We start from the raw sequence: 19,154 nt of genomic DNA on the forward strand, positions 1-19,154 counted from the left end.
AACAGATCTCCTCCTTTTCCATGGTAGAGATTCTTATTTCCATTGTCTCTGTGGATGGACACAGGAGTGAACGATCTCCTTTCACACTGGACTCAGTTCCCCACCTCACACTGAATTATTTCAGTTAATTTTTATAGGCTTTTGGCCGTTCTGTATTGTGTGGAGTCAAACTCCCAGGAAGGATTTATCTGGGTGGATTTGGCTACAGTGGCTTTGAGGTGCTGCTTGAAGGGAAAGAAGCACATCAGCCAAGCTCCTTGGTTTAACAGGATTGAGGAAATCCAAACAGGAGAATTCAGACCCTTACAACAGCAGGTAAAACCGAGGTGTTGAAGGACTGGAGCCTTTCTCAGTCCTCAGCTGACTGCAACATGCAATAACAGCCTCTGCATGCTCTGAAAATACAAAAAGAGGAAAATTAGTTATTTTTTACTGATTAGTCCGGCACGGAATCTTTCCCAGTTGATGCACCAAGAGAGTTTTCAGGGAGAACAGGCAGGATCTGGGGATGAAATGAGGAGTTTGGTGTCCTGTGCTTGTCGGAGGAACAAGGCTGCACAGGCACCCCAGAACGACCTTCACGCCCAACCCACTGCCTGGACAAGGGGTAACATGAGCTCTTACACAGTTGATTTATCTCCCTGAAGGAGATTCCTGGCTCTGCCCCTGGATAGCCAGGAATTCTTGGTGACAGAATTATATGTCATGCCCCTTTTGGTTCCCTCAGGCTTCACCCAAAGCCACTTCTAATCAGAGAAAAGGCTCCCGGTTCATGTAATACACTTCAGGTTAGGGTTCGTTTTGCTGTCTGGCATAAAAGACAAAAAACTTCTGGCTGTAAACCACAGAATCACTCTTTTGAAACAAAATTCTCATTCAAACTTTTATTTAGACTCAGGCTTAGATCTGGTTCCCAAGCAGAAAGTTTCAACCTTCTTCACCTTGCTACAGAAACCCGACTTTGAGCACAGCGTGGTGCTTTCAGGATGGATTAGTGGATAAAGGATGTGCTTTCAGGATGGATAAAGACATCAATATAAGCAGAAAGGCCACCAAAGAGCTCATTGTGCCCATGCCAACAGCCTGGCCCGTGCTAGAACTCAATGCAGACCTTTCCTAAGGGACTGAGAGCACTTCCTCTGTTTTCCACACATCCCTTCCTCCCATAGACAAGGCCGGGCACGACAGGAAAAGGAAGCACATATGGAAGCACTCCGTGACGGATCACTGCAAGGAAAGGACACAGAGAGGCTGCGGGATTGTCAAGGACCCTCTCTCAGCAGGAGTCTGCAACAGAAGCAGGGTTGTGTCTCTTTACAATGTATGACATTATGCAGCCCCCGTCTGTGTCCTCTGCCTGCTGACTCCTGCATTTCAGTGGGACTCCAATAAATGCAGTCGATGGCCCGCGATATTCCACAGGGAAATAAAAAAGGATAAACTACCAGCATTTGGAATGTTTGTGGTGCAGCAGTTCGTCTCGGCAAGGTGTATAATGAGATTTCCAACAAAGCATCACCCAGAGGAATGAGACTTTTTCTCTTCTGTGATACCAGCATAAGTGGTCACACAACTCATGTGAGAGCCCACATTTGGGCATCTGCACATCCCATAAAGATCAACTCGAGATAAAATGCAATTTTGCCTTTAAAAACATCAATGTTGAGTCTGTTGTTTATCTGCGGTGCAGCAACATTGCACTTGTGAAAATAAAACACACGGTCCATCTTCCAAGATTACCATCATATAAAAACCAAGCCTGGATTCATTCGTTGCCTGCCTGGGGCTGCATTTAAAAATGTTATTCCTGGCTTATCCCACTTAAAGATCTTCACCCGTGTCATTCATCCAGCTGATGTGCAGTCTGGCTACTGGGCTACCACAGCCAAGCAGCCGAGTCCTGTGGAAAAGCACCATGAAAAACAGAAATTGTGTGTCCACCTCTTGGCCGCCCGATGCCATCCGTGCAATCCACAGGCAGATCTGCAGCCGACAACCCTGCTAGAAAATGTGCATTGCTATGTCACTGCCAGCCAGAATCCCGGTTTAGAATGGAGAGTGGGAATGGGGGGGGGGCGAAAAAATGATCTTTTTGAGAGGTCTTTAGCGTCTCTTTTGTTTCCACACTGTATTTAAAGACAATCTGGAGTCAGGTGCCAAACTGGCGTTGACTGCGGGTTGGGTTGGTGGCAGCTCAGGCAAGCACCTCTGCCAAAAGCGTTATGGGGGTTTTGGCATCACCGCCCAGCAGCGGCTCAGGCTGCATCCCTGAGGCTCTTTGTCATCCTAAAACAACGGCTGAGGAAGGAAAGCATTGTAGGCATTCCCTTTTCTACTCCATAAGGCTCCTCGTGGCTGGAATGAGGCGTTCAGACTGAAAAGGCAGGGAAAAGGCACCTACTGCCCCCACGGGAGTCAGCAAAGAGCACGGGCAGCACTCGGAGCCAGGGGACACACTGCAAACGCACCGGCCATGAAGGAGGGAAGGAAGAAGGTGCTTACACACGATTTGGGATGGCAGGATGCACCTTGAGGCTCCTCTCCAGCCTGCAAGCATAACCCTGCGGGGAGGACAGGAGCCCCAGGCCCAAACCCGTCAACTCTGCGAGGTCAGCTGGAGCAGGGCAAGGCGCAGCTCTGCCCTGAGAGGGGTCACCGCCCCTCAGAGACCCCCGGGGCAGGGGCGGCCGCAGCCGCAACCCCTCCGCCCCCGCGGGCGACCGCACACAAAAGGGAGCAGCGCCCGCCCCTCCCCTATTTAAGGGCCCCTGCGACCAATCAGCGCCGGGGGCGGGGCTAAGCCGGGACGATTGACAAGGCCCCGAGACCCCGCTCCCGAGCGCGCGGGAGGGGGCGGGGAGAAGCGCGGCCGCAGCCAATCGGCGCCGGCGGGCGGGCGGCTCGGCCAATCAGCGCTGCGGGGGGCGTGTCCCGCCGCGGGGTCAGGCCGGGAGCGAAGGCGCCCGTCGCTCCCTGTTCCTCCCGCTCCGCTCGCGGCCGAGCCTCCTCACCGCGGGATCCCTCCGCCTGCGCGCAGCGGCCGGCGGGGTGTGCGCGCCGCTCCGTGCCCCTCCGCCCGGGAGGGATTATTTCCCGCGGTCGCGGCGGCGGGGCGGCCCCGGCGGGGCCGAGGGATGGAGGCACCGGGCGCCCGCCGGAGGGACGGAGGAGCCGCCCCGTGAGGGAGGAACGGGAGCGCAGCGGCCTCCTCGGGGCCGCCGGCGGGCGGGGACCCCGCGGCCAGGCCGCGCCTCAGCGCTCGGGCCTGCGCCGCCCTCAGCGGGGCCCGGCCCGGCCCTGCCCGCCCGGGGCTGCCCCAGGCCGGGTGTGCGAGCCCCGGCCGGGGCGTGCTCGGCGCGGGGCACCATGGTGGAGAAGCGGTGCCCGCGGCTGCAGCGGGACGGCGTGTACCGCTGGTTCTCCGAGCTGCCCTCCCCGCAGCGCGTGGAGTTCCTGTGCGGCCTCCTGGACCTGTGCATCCCGCTGGAGCTGCGCTTCCTGGGCGCCTGCCTGGAGGACCTGGCCCGCAAGGATTATCACTCCCTGCGCGACTCCGAGATCAAGGCCAACAACCCCGCCGACCTGGGCAGCCTCACCAACCTGACGGACGAGGTGGTGCGCAGCAAACTCCTGGTGTCCCTCGCCCTGCTCGGCTCTGCCCACCGGGAGGCCGCCGGGGTCCTGTTCCGCACCCTCACCCACATCGACTCGGTTATCAACAACTACGGGCTGCAGCTCAACGAGGGCCGCACGGGGGATGAGTTCCTGTTGCTCTTCACCATGGCATCCAACCACCCGGCGTTCAGCTTCCACCAGAAGCAGGTGCTGAGGCAGGAGCTCACCCAGATCCAGAGTCTCATGGCCAGCACCAGCAAGAATCCCAGCACCTCTACACTCAACACCATGGCAACCTATCCTGGCTGCCATAAGGTGGGTATCCTGCTTTTTCCACGCTGGAATGGCACTGGGCTGTGTCTTCCGCTCTCATTTGAAACCGTGCTTTAGCACGGCGATAAATGGCAGCTTCAGAGGCTGGCAGTTGGTTGATGATGGGGATGGTCAGCTGAGGGCAGAGCGAGGGGATGGATGGAGTTCTTACGAGCTTGTGACATTTAAATGAGAAGGGGTTCACAAGCAGATCAACAGCAGCAATAGAAGCCTTCCCTGATTGCTTCTCAAAGCTGGGGGGAACAGTCCTGCCAGCTGCATGGAGAAGCAGTGATTTAGGAAAGGAAACAAATGTATCTTTAGATAAGAGCATCTGTTTGAAAGTTCCCCAGGAAAAAGTTGGAAAGGAGGAGTAGCTGTCCAGTGGCAAAGCATCTTGGTGAGCCTGGGTTTTGTTTAGACGGATGTGATGGCAAACATTCGGAGTTGCTGGTGTTAAGCTGAAAGAAATGTTGTCGTTTTCTGTCACTCTGCATCTCTCGGGTATTGATCCTGGTGTCGGGGTTCACCGTCATTAACTCGTTGTTCTTTCATTCAATTGCCAGCAGTTAGGCCAGACAGGAACGTTTTAAGATGTGCTGTAAGTAGATATGTGACTGCTTAATTGCTCTCAGCCTGCTACAAATTAGGGAGTTCGACTGTCTTTCTGCCTGATTTTAACCTGCTTGAAAGTTCAAACTAAGCACCAGCTTAGTGGATGCTTGTGAGAAGTTAACAGGCTGCAGCCTTTGAGGATGAGTGGATAATGTGTTACTCTGCTCTTGGGATAGGTGAGGAATACCTAAAAGCTGTGAAAACCCCTGTATTGGAGTAATATCCAAAATAAAGCTGTTTCTGAGGGCTCAGTAGAGATTTCACTAAGTTGAGCGTTGAATTCCAGACTGAGACAGAAATCTGTGCACAGTCTTCTTCTGCATACAAATTTCCTTCCAATTTCATGTTTCTTTAAACACCTCTGCTTTGTAAAATTGAGATGTGTTAAACTTCATCTTTTTCTTATTCTTCCCTTCCTGCCTTGTGCCTGTTCCTAACCTCCTGTAGTAAGGGGAAAGAACAAGGTATGGGCAAGCCTCTTAATTCAGCTGAAACCTCCATGTGGATAAAATGTAGCTGGAAAGAATATTTCACACAGGATGTAGAAGGGTTTAATTAACAGCAGAAAAAAAAAAGCTTCTTTTCAGATACTTTACTTGCAGCTTCCCTTATTCAAATAATGCAGCCACCCTGGGTTGGAAAGGAAACAGTGTAAATCACATACAAGTTCCCCCAAAATAAGGCCAGAAAAAAAAAAAAAAAAAAAAAAAGATAAAATCAGGCAGGCAGGAAGGTTTTTGAGAGTCTTCTTTCCGAGCTGCAGGATTTATGGAGCTGAAAAACTCCGGCACTATTTATGTCAATCTAAGATGGACGGAGAATCCATCCTGCCATTTTTCCTGCCAGGAATAAGGCAGCCAGGATGGTCGCTTGATTTGTCTCTTCTTCTGAGCTCACTGAAGGGTTGTCTCTTTAAAAAGCACATTTTTATAGAAATCTGTGTTGAAGAATCCTGGTTGCTAAGTACAGAGTAGTGAGAGGGAACACAAAGGTGACTTTGCCTTCACAGTCTCTGAATGTGCATTTTGTTTGAAGTGATGCAGATTTCCTTCAGATTATTTTTTTTGTTGTCCTTGACTGGGTAATTCTGCTACTTTTAGAGTAAGCAGTTGGCTTAAACCAGGAGTTGGATGAAGCAAGTGGAAAATACAATGTCTTTCTCCATTCAGCCCTGTTGAAATATGCACAAATAAATTCCAGCACGAAGGCCTTAGATCTTGTGGTGTTACCAAGTGATGTTGTGACAATCCTTGTGCTGTAACGTCACCTAGAAAAAGCAATGTGGATGTGGAGAGAAAGTGAGTGCCCTGGGCGGCTGCTTTTCCTCCTTGGAACTGGAGAATTCCCTCCCTGGTGCCAGCACTTTCTCATGGCTCCTGTTGCTTTACTCCAGCGTGAGCCATGCTGAGCTGGTGCTGGAAGCTGGATGTTAAAAAATGGGGGTTTCTGATCCTCAGGTCTCAATACACGCCTCTCTGACCCCATCCTTAAGGAACTGGTCACCATCTGAGGTCCTGAAGAACTTTGGGAAGCTGGGATGGTGTGGATGTGAGATGGGTTGCAAACAGGGAGCTGTTTGTGAACTGGCTGAGTTACCTTACAGCTTTCCTCTTGTGAGGGTGGGAATAGGGTGTAACTCGTGTGTAACTATACCTGCTCTACTGTTACAATTCTGATTTATGGATAACTTGTTTAGTCAGGGAGATGCAACAGAAATCTGAGCAGTGCTCTTTGTTCTCTTTGCAGAAACAAATGGGAATGTGCTGCTTCTGCTTAGCCAGTCCTATTAAAATATGCCCCAACCTGATACTCACTATAACCTTTTCCAGAGACCTGCAATCCTTTTCCCATCTCCTCTTTCATATTTTACAGTGAAATATCTCAAAATCGAATTGTTTAACAGTGAAGAGACTGAACAGTTGATACAAATTTACTGTCAATATTTCATGATTCCTCAAGTTGCTTTGGGGTAGGTGAGCACAGCTCAAGGTGGTCAGTGATGCAAACTGCTTCTTGCTGTTTTCTTTTTATTGCCTGCAGTTGCTGACTGTGAGGAGGCTTAAAACAGCTGCCCATATAAGTTTTTTTGATGCTTTTTGAGATGCTTCTTGCCTTATCTGAATCTTAAGTTTGAAGGAAAAAGTGGCTGTGGCTGGCTTTAAGTAGGTCAGTAATTATTAGATTCATGGTTTCTACCTGATGGTATAAAGTGAACATGGTTTCCTTGCCCGAAGGAGGGAAAATGCTGCCCTCTCTAAATTGCCTTGGACTCAGTGAGGATGGAATCATGGAATATCTTGAATTGGAAGGGACCCACAAAGATCATTGGATCCACCTCCTGGTCCTGCCCAGGACATCCCAGCAATCCCCCCCTGTGCCTTCTGGCTCTGCACAACTCCCTGACAGGAGGGGGCAGCCGGGGGGGTCGGGCTCTGCTCCCAGGGAACAGGGACAGGACAAGGAGAAACTGGGCCAGGGGAGGCTCAGGGTGGACATCAGCAGGAATTTCCCCATGGAAAGGGTGCTCAGGCATTGGCAGGGGCTGCCAGTGAGGTTTGGGGTCCCCATCACTGGAGGTGTCCAAGAAAGGACTGGAGTGGCACTCAGTGCTCTGGGCTGGGAACAAGGTGGGGATCAGGCACAGCTGGGACTCGGTGACCTTGGATGTCTTTTCCAACCTCAGTGATGCTGTGATTCTCTGCTGGAGTGGATGGCAGGTGGAAACACAAATGTGAGCTTGGATTCTGTGAGCTACATGGATACTGGACATCATAATATGAATCTCTGCATGGATTTTTCCTCTCAAGAGCTCTACTGTCAGTAACTCTGAGGACAGAACTTCAGAACTAGGGAATTTATTTGTGAATCTGTCACTCAATTTCCTGGAGTTGTTTCCTCTCCTCATTGAGATCGTGCTGTAAAACCAGGGAAATAAGAGAACGCTTTGGGTACTCAGCACCTGCTCTGCTGTGACAAGAGCTCTTCAGTGCAGTCAGAGTGATGAGCCATAGGTTTAGATCAGATATTAGCAAGGAATTGTTCCCTGGGAGGGTGGGGAGGCCCTGGCAGAGGTTGCCCAGAGAAGCTGTGGCTGCCCCTGGATCCCTGGAAGTGTCCAAGGCCAGGCTGGACGGGGCTTGGAGCAACCACAGCAGTGGCTGGAATGAGATGAGCTTTAAGGTCCCTCCCAACCCAAACCATTCCATGATTCTGTGATGATGATTCTGATCTGTTTGTGGGTTCAGCTGCAGAGGCAGGGTCAGAAATAGTCACCCTGAGAGCAGTTTGTTTGCAGCTGAAGGGAAATCAGGGGCAGTGACACTGTGGTTATGTGGCTGTTTCGGGTTGGAATCTTGTGAATGGGAAGGAGGGTTCTTGCCCAGTCAGCTTCCAAATACTGCATCAATGGCTATTTCAAGTGTATAGCATAAGGTACTATTTTTCACTCGTGCTAATTCCATAGGCTCCTCTGAAACTTCCAAATAACTCAAGGCTGTATATTGGGAGCTGTGGAGTTGCCCTGAGGGATCCGTTTCAAACACCTTCACCTATCTGCACTGTTTGTCTCAGGAGCATGAATGGACATAACTCCATTGAGAAATATTCTGATATTTTTATTTCACCAATGGAGTGATGAGTTATAAAGAACCATCACTTGCTGGGTTGAAACTGAGTCCTCAAGCCCTCACAGAGAAACCAATGCAGCTATTAAGTGGTCTATGTCAGCTGCCTTTATGGCTTTTTTTTTTTTTTTGAGCTTTATAGGGATAGAATAAATCGTGACAAACTTAATTTTTAGCCTCTTTACGGGTATTTTATGGATTTAGCAGATGACCATGTTAAGAGCAGTTGCTGGCTGGGATTAGAGGCGTTTACTCACTGATACCAGGAGTTGCTATCTCAGAATGATCTCACTTTCCAAACTACGTGAATCCAACCTCAGGAGCTGTAGGGATAGGTCTTGTAGCTTCCAGCTGGTGACATTGCCAAGCCCTGCATGTCTTTTGCACATCCTTTGAGAATTTTGGGTACTCCAGGCAACATGGATTGCACATACCTCTTGATATTCCACTTAAAAAATGTGAGGCTTCCACTTCTGGCTCTTTTCTTACTCATGGTTTTGTTCGAAATTTGAAATGGTTCAATCTCAAACCTGCAATATTTTCAGAAATGAGCTTTACATATAAAGGAATCCTTAGAAGACAATGGTCTTGGGTAGTAACAATATTAATTAGCACCAAATTCACTTTGCCTAATCATATGTTCTGTGCTGAACTTGAATTTAGGAACCTAACCGAGTTTGCCTGGGAAATGCACTGTGCATCCAAACATCAGGGACAGAGCAGCCAAAAAAATGTGTGTTGAGCTAATAATGATGATGTTTTTTCCATGAACTGTTTTCCCATTTATTTTTGCATGGGCTGAATGAAGTTTTTGTTTTAAGAGTGCATTCCACTTCACTCTTTTAATTTACTCTTTTTTCTACTAATTACCTCGTAACTGTTAGTTGTCGTCAGTGAAGCAACACTGAAGTGGGCCTCATTCTTGTGGAGTAAAGATTTCTGTTGGAAGGTGTTGGATGTTTTGGACTGTACCAGATCCAAACTGTCTTAATGGAATCAGTGCACGAGCTGGAGGAGATCCTGCCGCAGATCCTGCGTGGAGAGGCAGAGCCAGCAGCAGCTAACCACACCTCACAGGCATTCCAGGGGCTGACTTCAAAGGTGCTGAACAGCAGCCTTGTTTGGAAGTGTTGAACCATTTGGTTTAGTGGGTTTGTAGTGTCTGAGTTGCTAAAACTGAGATCCTGTCACCGTCAGTGACAGTAGATACAGCCCTGCCTCTTCCTGGCAGGGCAGAGCTCGGCTTCTTCTGTCATCTTCAGTATTCAAATACTCCACTGTCCATTTACTTGCACTGGAGTGCTTTTAATCCCTAAAGAAAGCAAATATAGTCCCAAGAACATAGATAAGATTTCTCAGAGCCCACAGAATTTTATTATAGAAATGCTGGATCTAATTTGTCTGTGGAAATGAGAGCCATTGTCACGCTTCCACTCGAATTTGACTTCAGTCTTTGGCAAAAGAATTGGAGCCAGTTGAATTGAAGCTGTTCCCTCCTGAGGTTTGAAATGGGCATTAATTCGAGCAAAAGGATGTTGGTATGGTTCAGATCTGTGTTTCTTTGCATGGGGTTTCTAATAGCTAACTTCTAAATTCTGTTCTATTGCCTCATGCTGAACCAGAATTTTTCCATTGATTCCATTGGGATAATTATCCAATAATCAGCATTGGAAGGGATAAACCTTTTAACAGGTGTTCAGGCCAATACAGGGCTTCAGGGGTTTTGTGAATAGCTGAAGTGATCCAGAAATAATCAGATCAGTTACTGAAGAGCAAGATCTTAATTTGAATTACAGACCTCCCAATTCCTGATGATAAAGAGTGAAAGTGAACGCTTGCCACGTGTTTTATGAATTCTTCTCCGATACACATCTTCTTTTATCACCATAAGTGGAAGAAAGAAGGACGTTGAGAGCCTGGAGTGTGTCCAGGGAAGGGAACGGAGCTGGGGAAGGGTCTGGAGCAGCAGGAGAAGCTGAGGGAGCTGGGAAAGGGGCTCAGGCTGGAGCAAAGGAGGCTCAGGGGGGACCTTGTGGCTCTGCACAAGTCCCTGACAGGAGGGGGCAGCCGGGGGGGTCGGGCTCTGCTCCCAGGGAACAGGGACAGGAGAGAGGGAACAGCCTCAGGCTGGGCCAGGGGAGGCTCAGGGTGGATATTGGGGAAATTCCTTCATGGAAAGGGTGCTCAGGCATTGGAATGGGCTGCCCAGGGAAGTGGTGGAATCACCATCTGTGGAAGTGCTCAAAAAACGTGTGGATGTGACACCTGGGGATACGGTTTGGTGGTGATCATGGTTGGACTTGGTGTCTCAGAGGTCCTTTCCGACCTTAATGACTCTGTGCTTCCATGATTCTGAGTAGTTTTATTACACTCAAGCCATTACTTAAGTGAATGTTGAGAAGGGGAAGGAGGGAGAAATAGAATTCAGTGGATTTGTGACCCGTCAGATAATTTTTTTGTGAGTTGTTGCAGAAGAGAAGGGTGGTTAGCTTTTGGCGGCATCAGGTGAAGAAACAGGGTCACATTTGCACATCAGTGCTGGGATGTGGAGCAGCAGTGTCTGTTCCAAGGTCTGGTTATAAGCAGAGATTTGTTTTGATTTTGAGGTGCTTTGAATGATTGGTTTGTAAAATTCAGATTTGATGAGTTCAGTAATTCTATGGTACATTTGTGTTCCTATTATTACCAGTGTTCACAATTCTTTAAGCAAAGGGTTTTTAGTGGAAATTAGTCTATAAAATCCAACCCAGACTTATTTTGGTCCATCTGTTCTCCTGAATTCATAAGGAGCCTCGGAGCAGGTGCGTGATTGTCCCGTAGTGTTTAAGTACCACATGCCTCATTTCATTCCAGAGAGTCTCCCAGGACAAAACCATCTGATCTATTATCCATTATCCCATTTCCCTGTGAATTGCCTCTTCACCCTTTGTTTTCCTTCTCTAGGAGAATAGGTGGATTTTGTAGCTGTTGAAACATGGAGGCACCTGGCTCTTACAGCTTTTTCTGGCTGTTGGAACCACTTGAATTTCTAGCACAAACCAAACACTTCCAGTTGCATCCACGTCCCAGTCCAACAAAGCAACTGAATGTGTGTAAATTTAAGTGATGAGCACTTTACTGGGTATGTGGAAAGTGAGGGGCTGTTTGTGAGCACTTCTTAAACGTCCTCATGGAAGAGCCTGAATCTTCCAAAGGAGAAGGTTGGAATTTTCTTCTGGTGGGAGAACAGTGAGGTGTTTGGATATGTGAGTAAATGCAGGACTGGTGCCTGAGGTGGTGGTTTCACAAGCAGCTGGGCAGACTGATGACTTGTTACTACCAAGAGGAAGATGTTTGCTCAGTCCAGCTCCTCCTGGGGTTGTCTCAGTGGATTTGGAATTCCAGATCCCTGCGCTGGTTGCTCTTGTGTCTGGCTTGGACTTAGCCTGATCAATAATGTCATGTGGTGTCAGACTGACAGCTGAGTCTTAGCAAGGCATTTTTATTCAAATTATTTAAAAACCTGAGTTTGCCTCTTTGATGGGAATCAGCAGCTTCTCTGCCTGAGCTTGCAGGGGCCATATCCTTGCCATCAAACTTCTCCTGGAGCATTGTTGCCAACAGGATTGCACCATGTTAAAGACCTTGGTGTTAACCTCAAGTAAGCTGCTGTTAATACTCAGTAATATGAACCTGACAGGACAGGAGCTGAGTGGTTTTTACCCCCTGGATTCACTGTTCCCATTCCTGAGCTCACTTATACATGTTACCTGCTCTTGGAGGGCAGTTTATGGCTAAAACACCTTTTTAAAAGGAGAATTCCAAAGCCAGCATGGACAGAAGCATTTCTCTGTGGGACTCTCAATTTATCATTGGCCATTGCTGAAAACATGGAAAAGTTTTCCTGTGTGATCACTGGGAGAATGTGTGGCTTGGAGTTCCAGGACCTCACTTAACTCACTCTTTGCTCCTATATATTGTTTGTTTTCCTGTGTAATACATTATTTAAATTTCTTAACTGACTAGGTGTAAAAATCCATATTTTGTTCCCTCAGATCCTGTATCATTGTTCCATGTGTCCACGGTGCTTTGGGTAGTGGCTGCGTTTATTTTTTTTTATTTTTATTTTTTTGGCTCCACTTCAAACTAAGTCAGCAAATACTTTGCTATTAAACCATGTATTTTCTGTGCTCTGTTTATTTTTCAAAGGAACAGATAATTGCTGTTTTGGTAAAACTCTGACCACATTAAGTTTGACTCCTATCAGTCCTGTTATTTTTATGAAAGACTTTGCTGTATTAAATGTTAGCAAAGCCAGCAGTTACCCAGCTTCCCAGATTGACCATTTTCCACAGTGACTCCCACTGTCTGGGACAGAGCCACTTCAGGCAGCAGTGGCTGCAAGAGCAGCACCACCTGTGGGAAGTACCTGGGCTTATTTTGCTGTGTGCTTTTTGATGGATTGAGAGCTTGGGAGAGCTTTCTAGAGCTGCTTTTGCTGTCCCAAGATCTGAGCCTGTTAGGACCTCTCTGGTGCTGGGAAGGAAATCGCTTCACTCTGGGGGGAAAAGGGTTGGGCTTGGATGATGGCAGGTGAAAATGGGAAAAATGGGATAATGGTAGAATTCTGGCAATGAGTTCTGTTCCCTTGGCATGTTTGTCAACAATCCCTGGGTCAAAGCAATTGTTTCTCTTTCTGGTGACTCCTGGGGGTGGAGGACTGGAGGGCAGTATTTAGTGATCCTTCTGAATAATCTGTGTTGGGAAGGATCCACTTTTCAGTAGCTGGTACCAATTTTGATCCTGTCATCATTGCAACAGAGAATGAGGCAGAGAAGAATTCACTCTGAGCCTCAGTCACTAAGCAGTGATCAATTTTCTTTGTTATTTTCAATTCTGGCTTTAACTTGAAATGCAGAAGACAGCAGTGTTTGCATCTGGAAAATCAGAAGTCCATCTGTGAGCCAGATGCTTTGCTATGGAGGGAGCAGATCAAAGGATCACAGGATCATCAAGGTTGGGAGAGACCTTAAAGCTCATCTCATTCCAACCCCCCAACACCCTCCTGTAGACCAGCTTGCTCCAATCAAAGATGCAACATTAGAGTGGAGTAAAAATAGTTTTGAGAATCTTTTCTGCACCCAGTTGCAGGTTTTAGAGGCATAGAAGAAGCCTGCAGGCCACTGGTGTGTGAAAGGAATTCTGAACAATGCAGTGAAGCTATGGAGAGGTGCATCAGAGAGTTTTCCTTCTCCCTGGCCCTCCAGGAAATGCTGTGCTGGGGGTAAAATCAGGCACAGTGAAGAATATTTAACACTGGGCTTGCTGCTGGTTTTGATTGCTCTTCATGGACTGTTTCTGCTGATGTTCTCAAATAATTTCTGTAGAAAAATCCAAAGCCTTTTATTCAAAGGTCTGACGCTGTTTCTTCTTAGACCTTGAATGATTCATGGAGTTTTTTCCTGCATTTATAAAATGTCATTCCTGTGGTTTGTTATGATGTATGGCCTGAACATTCCTGGTTCCTGTGATGCCAACTTATCCATCTTCACTGTGGCCTGTTACTGCCTCAGAAAACAAGCCTTGAACAGTTCTTGAGCTGCAGATGTTTATTCCTTAATGGCATCTTGGCTTTCTCAGAGATGTTACAGCTCCTAAAAGGTCCAAAGCGATTTGCTCCCTTCTTCTCCAAATCTTTATCTCTCTGGAAAGCCTTGTTCTTTATTCCAAATCCAGTTTCTCCTGAGTAGTTGTGCTGAGCCCAAACTGGGGAATACAGGAGTGTTCAGATATATCTGGAAACCATTCCTTCCTGAATTTACCTGATGCTGAGTTTCTACAGCTGAATTTGGACAGGTCCTTCCTGTAAAGCTTTTTCCAGTGTTTCTCCCAACCCTCCCAGGACAATATCTCCTGCAGTTCTGAGCTGATGGGTTATTGTTCCTCTGTTTGGCTTGGCCTCAAGTTTAAAAAAAACAAAAAAAGAAAGAAGGATAAAAAAAAAATGCTGTTACTATTTTGGAACTAAAACTTTGATTTGCAAACCACTTTTCATTATTTCACTTTCCCTAAACAAATCCAAACCGTTGCACTATCGTGATGTTTAAGTCAGTGGAAAAAATTGTTTCAAAATTTGGAATGGAAGCTTTAAGCAGTGGGATTCAGTGGTTCTAACACCATTCAGCTCCCTAACAAAGTGCTCCATTTGGAACTAATCAGAGCTTTGTGATTTTTCTAGGCCAATTTGGAACTGCTTTGATGTGCGACGGGATCAGATAGTATGAGCTCAGGCAGGCAAGACATATGGGCTAAATTAATCCTTACTGAGTCTAGGAAAATTAAATCTTTATGGAAAAAAAATGGAGGTTATGTATAAACAAAATGCAAATTATAAGCTGCACGCGATGCTTGTTGTAAGGAGAGTGGAGAGGAGGGAATACAAGATAAGAGGCAATAAATTGTAACAAACTGCTTGTTCAGAGATTTTTCTGGAGCTGCGTGGCTGCTCTTACTCAGTTTGAAGCATTCTGAGTGTTTGTATTTCTGATTGTTCTGAATATTTGGAACCTGGTTGTCCAGGATAATGCAGCCCTGCCTGAGATCCTTTCCCAGCTTGCTCCTCTGCACTGTCCCTTTGCCAGGAGGATGGTGCTCAGCCCTCTGGAACTTCCTCCCAGCAGCCCTGGGCTGGAGGGAGAGTTTAATGAGCTCCAGGAGAGAGGCTGTGTGAGATAAGCTCTGCTAAAGACTGACTTTGGCAAGGAAATTTAAACTCTTCCCCACCCTCCCACTGAGCTTGGAGTTTAATGGTTGGTCTAAGGGAAAGCTTGGTGTTAAGTTCTGTTATTGGAGGGAAGCTGTGCTGAAGAAGTAGTATATAATTAGATAAATATAATACTTTTGCATTTATATATAAAAAATAAACTTTATTTTTTTTATGAAGAAGTAGTGCTGAAAAGGAAAGCAGCTGCCTGTAACCCTCCTTTCTCTTGACACCCATCTGCCATTCTGGATTGATTTCTTTACACATAGAAGCTTTTTTATGGATGTCAAGTATACAGAGCCTTTCACTTGTTCTGCTGCCTTAAAGTGTGTATAAATCTATAAATGTCAGTCTTAAAATGGAGCTTACAATAGGTAATTGTATGGAGTGGGGCTGTGCTATTTCTGACCTGCATTGTGTGTGCTGACTGACGGCAACATGGAATGGGAGGGCGTGCAAAGTATTGTTTGCTGCAGAAATTGTCCCAACTCAGGGCACTGTGTCAAGTTAGCAGCGTCTGAGGGAGCCTTTTCCCTTACAGGGACCTGGAGCTGCTGGTATTGAGTTACCCTGAGTGAAGGAGAACTAATTTTGTTATGGCAAGCTGCACGTTTTCTCCTATGATTTGCGCCAGGCTAAAATCCATGTGAAATTCTAATTACAGCTCTCCCTACCAGCATTTCAGGTTGATTCCAGATGTAACAATTGAATTTCAAGTTACACAGTTACTCTGAGTAGTTATTAGGGGTGTTTCTGTTGGTCTGAACTCCCTCTTTAGTGCATCTTTTCCTCTTCAAGGTTCTTAAACCCTTTTTTGTTTCGATACTGAAACCTTCTGCTTGGGCATTGTTAGTATAGGAGTTTCCATTGAAATATGATCATAACAGGTTATTAAATGGCAAAGACAAGAAAAATCAGGGTTTTGCTAAGAATTTTTCATTGCAATCTGTGTGGAAATACTTGGGAATGCCTTGAGTCTCATCCCTGGAGAGGTAATGGAGCCCCATGCAGCCAATTCCTGCTCCCCTGGCATCAGGATGGGGAGAGAGTGGGAAGAGTAAAAGTGAGGACACTCCTGGGTTAAAATCAAGACAATTTAATAGGGAAAACAAAAGTCCCACATGCAAGGAAAGCAAAGGAATTGATTCCCCATTTCCTGTGGATGGGCAAGGTTTGGCCATCCCAGGAGAGCAGGGCTCCCTCACGGTCATGGGGATTTGGGAAGAGTATTGGGGTTACCAAATGTCTCCTGCTTCCTTCTTCCCCCAGCTTTCCATACTGAGCATGATGCCACGGGCCTGGAATATCTCTTGGGTCATCTGTGCTCAGCTGGCTGCCTGTGTCCCATCCCAAATCCTTGTGCCCCCCCAGCCTCTGTGCTGGTGGAGTGGAGTGAGGACCCAAAAAGGCCTTGGCTGCGTAAGCCCAGCTCAGCAGTAACCAAAACATCCCTGAGTTATCCACAGCTTCCAGCACAAATCCAAACCAGCCTCACACCAGCTACTATGAAGAAAATTAACTCTACCCCACCCAAACCCAGCACAGTGATGTAACATTAAAATTTTCCAAGAGCCCTTTTCCCCAGTTTTCTTGTTGAAAAGTTAAAATCTGTGGTGTGCAGAGGTTAAAGGTCTTGCAATCTCTCTCCAATTGACTGCTGGGTGACTATTGTTTAAAAAAGAATTATGCTGTTAAGTAGCTTTTTAGATTAGCCAAGATAATCTCAGTTTGTGAATAGCTGCTGACTGAAACCACTTCCCTGAACTGTTACTTGGGGAATATCAGGAGTAACACCCTCAGTTTTAAAGGAAACCAACTTGTCCTGACTGCCTTCCCAGAGGATCCCTCACTGCAGAGAAGGTGTGATGTTTGTGTATTCCCTCCATTTATTTTAATGGATTTTTGTACTTTTCTTTCCAGGTCTCTCCAAGGTCCGAGACCCCCATCAACAGTGTCAGCAACAGTTTGGAAAATGTGCTCCATACATCCACACATTCCATGGAGGAGTCATTACCCAAGAGGCCTTCGGGGAAACACTCCAAAGGTGTGTCCTTTTCCTCATGCCTGCTTCCAGTGGGGAACCAACTCAGATCCTTGGTGGCATTCAGCTTTATTTTCACTGGGATTGGAGGCTGGAATTTTGCTGCTTTACTTCTGGGTTGGGTTGAGCAAAGGAAGTCACAGAAGGATTTGTAGGAAGTATGAGTGTGTCAGGGGGAAATGGCCAGCAAGAGAGGAGTATCCTGCTGTTTCCATTGGGAAATAAGCAAGAAGGTGCTTTGAAATACCTTCTTTTGAAATACCAGCTTAGCTCTCATGAAATATTCTCCAGGAGTGAGTATCTTGGATGTTCCACCACTCCCCAGGTTATTTTTTGGATAAAGCATGTGGTGTTGAGTGTTGCTCCAAGGGAAAAGGCATTTAAACAGTTTGATTGCCACTTCCACCTTCCTCTTGCTTTCCCAAGTGAGAAACTGAGGGAAGAGAAGTGGAAGATAGGAGACAGATCTTGCACCTTTGTTGCAAAATAAATCTGGTTTTGTAATGCTATATTACATGCTGACCTGGCTAAAAACTGGGCTTAGCTAATCAGGGTTAATTATTCCATTTCCACACTCCAGGCTCTGATTGCAAATATGAAAATGTCTGAGTTAAATGTGACTAACAGTATTTTTATTTAATGCATTAAAAAACCCACTGGTAAATGAGGAAAGTCTTTGAACTGGGAGCTGCTCTTTGTGCAGGGCAACTTTTGTGAGCCTTGTAGGCAGAATTAATCAGGGGAAATATCTGCCCTCATATGTTGCCTTCAAATATCATTAAAAATATTGTCATGCACCATCTACATTTTTTAATTTGGAATTTGTCTTCTGAGTTCTGTTCTCTTCTCTGCCACTGGTTTCCTACAGAGCTTTGCAAATACAGTTTGATACCACAGAAATTGAAGAATTTCAAAGCACGTCTTCACTCAGAAGATCTGATACAGCTCAGAAAGGGTTAAAGGTCCCAAGAAATGTTGACTTGCCTCCACCAGCCCTCCTTTTCTGTGACACACTCCACTGTAATCCCAGACGTGTAAGGAGCAGTAATTTTTTACAGCACAGTAATGCTGGAAGTAGCCATTTCTCCAGCTGTAAAAACCATCAGGGTGGAAGAAAACGCAGCACTAAGCAGAAGCATGGCTGGGTTTGTGGCTTTCATCTGATTAAAAATAGGACAGGGTTCAACACTGTTTTCATTTGTACTCAGTGATTGCTATTCCAGTACCATATATGCTAAGATTAGTCATGGTGCGCTGTGAAAATTAATTAGGTTTTCCTCTGATCTGTTTTTCTCTTATAGAATACCTGCCTCATGTTCAGTTTAATTTACAGACTGCCTCAGCGATAGTTGGGAAAAGGGGGTGTGGAACAAATACTGATACTCTGCTTTCTGCTTCACCAGCGGTGTTGAATTCTCCTTGATATTTGATGATCTGCCTGGGAGTTCTGTTTCTTCAGCTTGGAGTGCAATTTAGGATTATTTGCCAGCCTGAATCCACTGTTACTGACTTATATTCCTCATTTTCATAGGAAACACAGTTCTTAATCTAGCAGGACCCACTAACTTGTTAACCTGGAGCACATAAAATTGTCATGAAAGCATGGGATGCTTGATTTTCATGTTGTTGTTTTTTAGTGAGACTGGTTTCAGACAGCTTGACAGGACAGGATTTCTCCCCAGAAGTAATGAGCTGCCCAAGGTCATCATTCCTCTCCTGGCAAAGCCCTTGAGCTGGAAGTGTCTCAGTTAAAAAGGCTCTAGCTGAAACATGAGAAAGAAGAGAAAAATGAGAAAGGTGCAGTATTTGTTGTGCTTAGCTGGATTGGAGACAGTTTGTATTAACCCAGGGAATGTTTTAATCCTGATGTGGAGAAATGTCAGTACTTAACTTCCTCTCCACAGCTGAACAGTGGCTGGGGTTGTAGTAGCTTGGACCTGAAAGCTCTCAGTGACTGTGTTTTCCTTAATCCACCACTTTTGGCATCAAATATTTGAGTTTGTACGTGGGAAAGAGGCGGGCAGAGAGGAGCATTTTGCTGCATCCTCTCAGTGACACTGTGTGTGCACTTGGAAGTGGTAGCTGGGAATGTTTGTGCAGCTTCATGCAGAGACTTGTCAAATACCTGGGAATAATTTCACCAGAATTGTGCTGCCTCAGGAAATGAATTTATAACAGGAGTGTCAGCCTGAGAAGTGCACAAACC

The 19,154-nt window shown here is 46.4% G+C and overlaps 1 protein-coding gene across 1 annotated transcript in view; it reads left to right on the top strand.

Moving 5' to 3' along the window:
- Window positions 1-2,987: 2,987 nt before the first annotated feature.
- Window positions 2,988-19,154, top strand: part of ZCCHC14 (zinc finger CCHC-type containing 14) — a 49,847-nt gene continuing 33,680 nt past the window's right edge. Inside the window, exons 1-2 of the mRNA XM_069027179.1 lie at window positions 2,988-3,930; window positions 16,828-16,951. Of these exons, the coding sequence (XP_068883280.1) occupies window positions 3,367-3,930; window positions 16,828-16,951 (688 nt within the window). The 5' untranslated portion in view covers window positions 2,988-3,366. The remainder of the gene's footprint in view (window positions 3,931-16,827; window positions 16,952-19,154) is intronic.

The sequence above is a fragment of the Aphelocoma coerulescens genome, chromosome 11 (assembly GCF_041296385.1).
Source record: "Aphelocoma coerulescens isolate FSJ_1873_10779 chromosome 11, UR_Acoe_1.0, whole genome shotgun sequence".
NCBI lineage: Eukaryota > Metazoa > Chordata > Aves > Passeriformes > Corvidae > Aphelocoma > Aphelocoma coerulescens.